Source organism: Eurytemora carolleeae, unplaced genomic scaffold (assembly GCF_000591075.1).
Source record: "Eurytemora carolleeae unplaced genomic scaffold, Eaff_2.0 scaffold826, whole genome shotgun sequence".
Classification (NCBI taxonomy): domain Eukaryota; kingdom Metazoa; phylum Arthropoda; class Copepoda; order Calanoida; family Temoridae; genus Eurytemora; species Eurytemora carolleeae.
This window is the reverse complement of record NW_019396715.1, coordinates 142,826-151,688: the sequence shown is the minus strand read 5'-3', so window position 1 is coordinate 151,688 and position 8,863 is coordinate 142,826. Positions and strand designations below refer to the sequence as shown.

The 8,863-nt window shown below is 30.3% G+C and overlaps 1 protein-coding gene across 1 annotated transcript; it reads left to right on the top strand.

Annotated features, from left to right (window-relative positions):
- Nucleotides 1-597: 597 nt before the first annotated feature.
- Nucleotides 598-8,863, top strand: LOC111707711 (sarcoplasmic calcium-binding protein, beta chain). The gene is made up of 8 exons (XM_023480850.1): nucleotides 598-688; nucleotides 1,370-1,410; nucleotides 2,078-2,185; nucleotides 4,048-4,117; nucleotides 7,064-7,117; nucleotides 7,604-7,679; nucleotides 8,571-8,661; nucleotides 8,767-8,863. The coding sequence occupies exons 2-8, from the start codon at nucleotides 1,370-1,372 to the stop codon at nucleotides 8,831-8,833; spliced, it is 507 nt and encodes a 168-aa protein (XP_023336618.1). The 5' UTR covers nucleotides 598-688; the 3' UTR covers nucleotides 8,834-8,863.

The following is an 8,863-nucleotide window of genomic DNA, read 5'->3' as shown; positions in this document are numbered from 1 at the left end:
AACACCTGCCTTCAAGTCTACCAGTATACCTGAACACCTGTCATAAAGTCTATCTGTCTACCTGAACACCTGTTATCAAGTCTATCTGTCTACCTGAGCACCTGTCATCAAGTCTACCAGTATACCTGAACACCTGCCTTCAAGTCTATCCGTCTACCTGAATACCTTCCTTCAAGTCTGCCTGTATACTGAAACAACTGCCGTCAATACTAAATGTCTGCCTGAACACCTGCCTTCAAGTCTACCTGTCTACCTGAACACCTGCTGTCAAGTCTACCTGTCTACCTGACCACCTTACCTCAATTCTTCTCTTTAGTTTCTCACCGCGCCCCCTTCCTGTGTAATCTAATTCTACCTTTAAACATGGTTCTCTTTATGTCTAATTATCATTAAATGCCAAATAGACATTGGACAAAAATGTCTATATTGGTCTAAATGTTTATATCTGTATCTGTCCAGTGACTACTTTTCTTCACCTAAATTTACCGTTTTCCTTGTCTAATTAAATATCAAGGTATGCTGGCTGTTTATGTTTATGTGTGTATATATGTATAGATATATATCTATCTATCTGTATTTACCTGTTTACCTGTGTCCGGTCAGTGTATATAAAGTAGCGCAGTGAGGTCAACTCGCCCATTCTTGAAGGATCACTGCTCCACTCCGGATATCATTTATCTTATTCAAGGTTAAACTATTTTAAAATTTAAACATTTTCTTAATCATTTTAGTTTTATCATTAAAGAGAGTGTTTATGAAAATATGTTTATGGTTTATGCTAAAACATCAAATTGAATATTAAGTCGAATGTTATCAACCTTTTTTATCTGGTTGAGTTTTAAGAAAATTGTAAAAACATTTGTTGCTTACAGCGCGGCGCAAAGAATCCAAGTGGTATTTGCTCGAAATTCTATTCGCGAGTGACGTAGAAATTCACAGATTTATATGAAAATAAAATAAATACAAGTTACCCAAATCCAGTTTGAAATAATTTCATTTGAAAAGTAAACGATCAGTTCTAAATTAAATAAATGAATTATGTTTTAACTACGAGATGCGAAATCAGGGATTATCCAAGAAGCCAAGTGTTATGAATTTATAGTTCGAATTTTGCCCCCCCCTAGGAGCTCCTAGGGGGGGGCAAAAAAAATTTTTGCGCTTCGCGCAAATCTTGCCCCCCCCTACATTTATTTCTGTATACGCCCTTGATCAGGGATCTCTCCGTGGATTCTGCGCTGTAGGCGACGCACGTTTTTTACAATGTTCTCATGGAAACAGATTGATCCATTCAATTCCAAATTTATTTCAGTTTTAGCCTATACGGCCCTTTACTTTTTAGATAACACTCCCTTTAAAAGAATTTTTTCAGATGGCGAACTCCTGGACAAATAGGGTAAAGTTTTTAGTCAGGTAAATAAATACAAATTATAGATTTTTGGAGTTCTAGTTCCACTGAATATTCACTTCTTACTTCAATTGACAACAACAATATTTCTTGGAACAATTGTCATAAACTAGCATGTGTCCAAAATATATTTGCCACAAACTAGTCCATATAATTTTGCAACCCAATGTCGTTAACCTTAGATATTTCAAACTGTGAATTCTGTTACATTTAATAATTGGAAATATCACAAGTTTCAGGTTGCAGGTTTAGTTGAGTTCCAGCCTCAAGTTGCAAAAAGAAAGGATTAAAATTCATTTTGTAGCAAAGACTCAATACATATGAATTACAAATGTCTACCAAAAATCAACTGGAACTTGTCACCCAAATCACTGTTACTACGTTTGTTGCATAAAACTTGATGGGTCGACTCTCCACTGGTAGTCCAGACTGGACTGTACGACAATACAAAGTGAAAAAAGATATTTTTTGATCTTCTTTTCTCTTGGGTTAGCTTCACATGAAATCCCTGTATGACGCGACATTGACCATTTTAGACCATCTTTTTTAAATTTTTTTCTTGTCCGGGGACCGTGTTTATAAAACAAGTTCCTAGCAGTCCTTACGTCACAGTAAAATGTGTACATAACTCTTTATCACCTACCTTTGGCATATACAACTTGATTATTACAGGTACATGTACGACATTGACAACAATGGTGTTCTCGATAAAACTGATTTTGAATGCTTGGCTGTCAAGAACACCATTATGGAGGGGAAAGGATCCTGGGATGCTACAAAGTAAGAAACAATTTATTTATACGTACAATATGAATGGAGTTTTAGAACAAATTTTAAGAATTGCAAGAAGTAGTTAAACTACGTAGATTAAGTTGAACCACTTTTCTTGTCTGGCGATTCAAGTTTAGGAGATCTGGTTCAACTAAGTCTATACGTAGTTCAAATACTTCATAATATTTATTTGGTTCCTGCATTCTAGTTCTACATAATCCCAGAGAAAGGAATATAATTGTATTTAAAACAAGGATATTAAAGATATAATAACTAAAATCTGCAAGAGAAGCTCTTTGCACATTTATACTATAATTGTGTATTGTAACAATCAATTGGACAGTTTATCGTAAGAAATTCCAAAGTGAAAGAAAATATGTGCTTTGACTCGTTTGCAATTCTCTGAAGCTTTTTAGCAAACAAGCAAATTCAATGCAGGTTGTTTTGGACACTGCAAATTTTGCTTTCATCTCTATATTATATACATATGTTTATTTTCTAAATATTTACATTCCAGAGACTAACATAAAGAATGCGCGAAATTTAAGTTATAGCTTAAAAGTTTTATTGTAAAATAATGAGTTCCTGCTTAAATTTGAACTTTTTCAAAAAAAACCTGAAGAGAGATTTGAACTTCTCGGGAAAATCTGAACCTGAATCAGAGAAAAGAATTTACGGAGAGAAATTACGTACCATCGCTCATCAGCTGTTTTTTTTATTTTCAATAATTTACGTAAGGGAAAACAAAATTATTTCAAAAAAAATTTCAGTTACAACCGTTTTTTAAGTTTACGTGCAAACATTAATTAATTTAAAACGTAAAATTTATTCAATCAAGGTTTTTACTTTTAAATAAATGTCGCTAGATTGATTTCAAGATTTTAGCCCTGGGTTTAAATTTTAACGCGTCGATTTCGGCGAGTTAAATATTTAACCCTAGGGTTAAAATTCAAGTTTAAATTAAGTCAGAAGTGGCAATTAAGCTGAAACTTAACATTTAAGTCGGAACTTTTCATTCTTTAGTGTTAGACTCTATAAGCTTCATTAATTATCTTAAACGAACATACTTTTTGGTGAATGTTCTTTACGCTTAAATCTAGATTTATCATAATTTGTAAAAAATATGTTATTTAGTAATTTTAAAAAAATTTAAAATGTTCCTTAATATGTTTTATTTTTTTTCTTACTGGAATGTATGTATGTGTATTGTATTTATTTTTGCAAAGTTCTGCTTTCTGACAAAGAATCTCACTTTTCATAGAAAGCAATCTAATTTTCATTTCACTTTTTAAATCTCATTTTCTTATCTTAATTTTGTGAATTTTTTTGTTATTCAATTAGATTAATCTATATTTAAAGGACTTATCTTATTTGGTAAAATTACTGACACCTTATAAAAATAAAAAATTCAGAAAAAATGCCCAGGAAATTTTTCAAGAATAATTATTATTTAAATTTTTTTAAAAAGTTTTATTAATCTTTTTCTGTAAATCCTTCGGATCTTAGTAAAATGTTAGTTAAGAAACAATGAAATATTTTGATGTCCCATATTGGAACATGCATGGAAAGTTCCGGTTTTACAAGAACTTTTAAATACAAGAATGAATAATTTATATGTTGAAGGATTCGATGATTACGTAATAACTGAAATGATGAATATGTTATGTAATGAGTAATGATCAATGTTGTCTATTTCATAATTTTGCATATTTTTCTCTTTTCTTTTGGAAACCTGTATTTTCAAAAATTTATTTAAACAAAGTTAAACTACACCATTTATATATTATTTATATCTTTGTGTGTGAATAAATCTTTATAATGATAATATAATAAAATATGTCAAATATGTCTAAAAATTCAATAATGTTTAGGTATGCTAAAAACAAGGAAGTTATGATAAACCTTTGGGATCAGATTGCTGAGATCGCTGATTTTGATAAGGTAACAATCAACTGATCGTTGATTTTGATAAGGTAACAATCAACTGATCGCTGATTTTGATAAGGTAACAATCAACTGATCGCTGATTTTGATAAGGTAAAAATCAACTGATCGCTGATTTTGATAAGGTAACAATCAACTTATCGCTGATTTTGATAAGGTAACAATCAACTGATTGTTGATTTTGATAAGGTAACAATCAACTGATCGCTGATTCTGATAAGGTAACAATCAACTGATCGCTGATTTTGATAAGGTAACAATCAACTGATCGTTGATTTTGATAAGGTAACAATCAACTGATCGCTGATAAGCTTGATTTCAATATAACTTCATTGTGAGGCTCTGCCATGAAATAGCTCATGATCATTAAGAGTAAAAAAAATACAATCTACCAATATAAATATTTAGAAAAATACCAATTACATTCATTCTTCTCAAATAATGATAGTATTACCTACCCCAGATTTTCAAAGATAATTTGAGTAAATTTCCCTTTTTTATGTAGACCACTTTAAACTAGTCCAAAAGGGAAGGTAAAAGTTTTGAGACCTTACACTGGTAAAAATTTGTGACATTGTAACTGCTCTAATTTTGATTTTAAGTCTGAAAAAAGGAATTCAATCTTGCCACGAAATCAAATTGTTAAATCCCTATATTTGTGCAACCTGATCTTGTTAACCTTTAATATTTTAAACTTTATTTGATCTAACAGAATTCAGAGTTTAAGAACACCATCAGTTTGCAAAGATATCAGGATTAGAAAATTAGAGTTTGTGGCAAAGGCTCCGGTTACATATTAGATGGTCAACATACTGTCTTCTCCAAAGCTCTTGAAAAGGAGAGAAATTATCATTAAATCCATTTTTAATCTTACGTGACATTTACTTTAGTACAGGGCGACACTTCAGCCAATTCTGTAAATTATTCTAAATTGTTTGACAAGTTGTCTTGTGTTGTTCTCTTCTCTTAAATCCTAAATCACAGAATTTTACTCTGTTTAATGACATATTATATACGTACATGTTAAAAGCAGAACTTGTCTGTTTTTCCTTGTATGTCACTCGCCTCAACAGTAACGAAATATAATCCATTTAGAATTTTGTAAAAACTTTTTTAGAATAACACAACGTTAGAGATTTCTCAGGCATTTTTAATTCCCTAACATTTAAAACAAAGGAATTGAGTTTTTCCAATAAACTTTGATTTTTTATTCCCTATATTTTTGCAACCGAACGTCATAGACATTTTAAATTTCAAACTTTAAGTTTGAAATATCAATTTGTGACAAAGACTCAATTCCTTTTCGTTATACCTAAAGCAAAGGATCAGTTCAAATCCCTATATATTTTCAACCTGATGTCGTAGATGTTAGATATTTTAATTAGGAATTATGTTAGATTAGAAAATTTTTTCCTACCATTCCTAGAGCTTACATAAATTTTAAAATCTTAAAGATGATAGATTTTTAAACTTCCTACTTTACAAATTGTAAATAAATGCCTCACTCAATCTTTGTTTCAAATATCAGGAGACACTGATCTTCTTATGCAAGTCTTTAAAATGAATTTGACCTGGGCATTCTTTCAGACATACAATGCATTCACAGCAATTTGAACTTTTTGTCACCTATTTAGTCAACTTCAACCACAGATTTTAAAGAAAGTACAACAGTTCTTGTTAAGAACTGTTTAGCTTAAATAAAAGTTTATTTAAAATTATTATCATTACAGATTTATCTTTACAGAGTCAATTACCTGCCTTCTTGTTAAAGAAAAATGTGAAAGAGCTAATTTTTTTGAAAAATATAAACCACTGAAAAAAAAGGACTTGAATCTTTCTTTGTCACAAATTCAAACATAAATCTTTGCCACCTGGTTCTTTCACTATTGTATATTTTAAAATTTAATTTTATCTTACAGAATTTATAGCTTTAAAATATCTAAGATCTGTCATATTGGCTTGCAAAGAAATAGAGATTAGAAAACCAGAGTTGTTGCAAAGAAATAGAGATTAGAAATAGAGATTAGAAATAGAGATTAGAAATAGAGATTAGAAAACCAGAGTTGTTGCAAAGACTTAATTCATTTGTAAAGTATTCTGTATTGTAATCAATTTTCTTCAAATAATTCCTAAAATGTATTTTATTGTGCAATAGTTGTTCTTCAGTTATCTTTTTAAAGGAATTGAGTCTTTGCCACTAACTCAAATTTCTATTTCTTTGAAACCTGATGTTGTATACATCTGATATTATAAGATTAGATTATTTGATCAAACATGATTCAAATTTTGAAATATCTAAGGTCTACAATATTGGGTTGCAAATTTGGACTCGAAAATCAGAGTTTGTGTCAAATATTCAACTCCTTTCCCCATGCAAAAGTGGTGCTTAGACGCCATGGCTGACCATGAACGATTAATCGGAATGCTCGTGAGATTGAAATCCTAAATGATGTGTTTAATCACTCTGTTATTTAAAAGCCATTTAATGAACAACGATGTTTTAAAATTTCTAATATATGACCCAAATTTGATTTTCTCGTACTTGGAATACAAATAAAGAAATTGAGTCTTAATCACAAACTCAAATTTTCTAATTCTAATATATCTACTATAATTTAATGGTATATTTCAAACTCAGATGATTTGATTTCAACGAAATTAGGTTACAAAGATATAGGGATTATTTTTTGGCAAAAACTTAATTCCTTTGATTTCTTTTTCTGCAGGTTAGATTTCTGCGTATCATGGTAAAGGAATTCAGTTTTTGTCACAAATTCCAATTTTATAATTCCAAAATCTCAACAACCAGATGATGCTTACCTTTCATATTTCAAACTTACATTGTTTGATCCACCAGAATTCATAATTTGAAATCCGAGTTTGTGGCAAAGACTCGTTTCCTTTGATAAACTTGGTAAATGTTTAAACTATTTTATATTTGAGAATGGAGAAGTTGATTCTGATGAGTTCATGAAAGGAGTAGAAACTGCTTGCAAGGAACCTGTCACATATTCTTTAAATGCAAAAGTGCAGTAAACCTTTGAACACTATTTATGTGTCTTTCTACACTTAAATATCTAGATTTTGCATTTGCATATGCACAATAAATTTAAATATTTTGCAAACCTTTTTATCCTTATTCTAAGCCAATTCGTTATGCAAGCCTATTAAATTAAAGCCCCTGTCTAAAACTATCAAGTTTAAACTTTTTGTCCATTTTATAGCAAATTTCATTAGAACATAAAAATCTAGGAAACAATAAACATTTGTATCCGCTACCTTCCCATTTGAAAGTGACAGCACTAAATTTTCTTTATCTACCTTCAGTCGATAAATTAAAACTTCACATTTTTCACGTTTTTTATTCTAAAATTTAAGATTGGAACTGTAATCTTCATTACACTAACTAATGTGCCCGGCGTTGCCCGTTGAACAAAAAAAATCATATTAAAAAAACAAAAAAATGAATGTGACAACTCTCAGGGAAAAGCATATGCAGATCTACCAAATGCTTTTAAGTTCTTTATTGAGGCTCAGTTTAGAACAATTGACGTTGATGGTAATATTGTTTTTATTATTTACTGTTATTTTAAAATTTCATTTGTTCATTAAAATATGACTCTTGAATTTAAATTTAAATTTTACTACAATGTTTTAAAAACCATCCAGCTATATTGACTTACCCTATCACGAAGGGGGGGGGGGGTTTCTTCTAAATAACTTAAAAACTGCTTACATTAGAAAACTAAAACTTCTTCACTTTTTCAACATAATAGTTGTGAAAAATATTGCTGAAATTTTTTTTTATGCATAGGGTAGGGTGGAGAACGATCAAACGGTGGGTCGGTGTTTCAAAGAAATAGAAACGGTTAATAATTTTGTTATTAATTAAGCTACAGGGCTAAGACTTATATGTTTAAAAAGCCATTGAAAAATGGATATAATAACATGTGTCATATGTTAATATTTGTTAAAAGTAAAAATAACTATTTTATTTAAGTTAGAGGTCTAATTATTTTTTGATGAGGAGGCCTTGAAAAGTTGAACTAAGGACATGTATCACACTCCCCTATCTCAACATTAAAGGCAAAATCATAGGGAGGGGGTGCAAAACATCCCTCCCCTGATCTATATTAGACAGAAATAGCCAAATCAGGATATAGGGTTAAATAATCGATGTAAGTTTAATTTCAAAGTTGGCAAAGATCAATTCTAACGCTATGATAAAGCATGAATTGTATATCAATATTTATAATTTTAAAAACAGATTAATTTTAATTAAGGGTTTTCAACAAAATGGACTGCTGCAGGAAAACTTTCATATTTATCAGAATTAAACACTTTTAACTAAGACAAACGGTATATCTAGCGGCTAGCCACTTTATTGAATCAGGCTTTGCCATCTTTGCATACTGCAAGTTCCTTTAATGTAATACTATCCTTGTTCCAGGTGATGGTTCAATCGGTCTAGATGAGTTCAGATATGACTGCGTAAACAGAATGCCTGTCAAGGAAGTTACAGAACTTGATGCTGCATTCAGGAAAACTAATATTTGCCATTTTTATTTTTAATTATTTTTGATATTATTAGATTTAATTATATTTTTTTTATTATTTTAAGATGACAGATATTTTGTGGATTTTAGTAAAATAAGCTTGGACGGGGACATCACTCTTCCTAGATATCAGGTATATCTATATAAAACTATTTAAACTTAAATTACCGATCTTAAAGAACAAGAC

Bases quoted from the DNA above. Each gene is read 5' to 3' on its own strand.
- LOC111707711 (XM_023480850.1), top strand. From the start codon at position 1,370: ATGGCGAACTCCTGGACAAATAGGGTAAAGTTTTTAGTCAG. The intron at 1,411-2,077 runs GTAAATAAATAC...TGATTATTACAG, and splicing joins AGGGTAAAGTTTTTAGTCAG to GTACATGTACGACATTGACA. The intron at 8,662-8,766 runs GAAAACTAATAT...TGTGGATTTTAG, and splicing joins GAACTTGATGCTGCATTCAG to TAAAATAAGCTTGGACGGGG.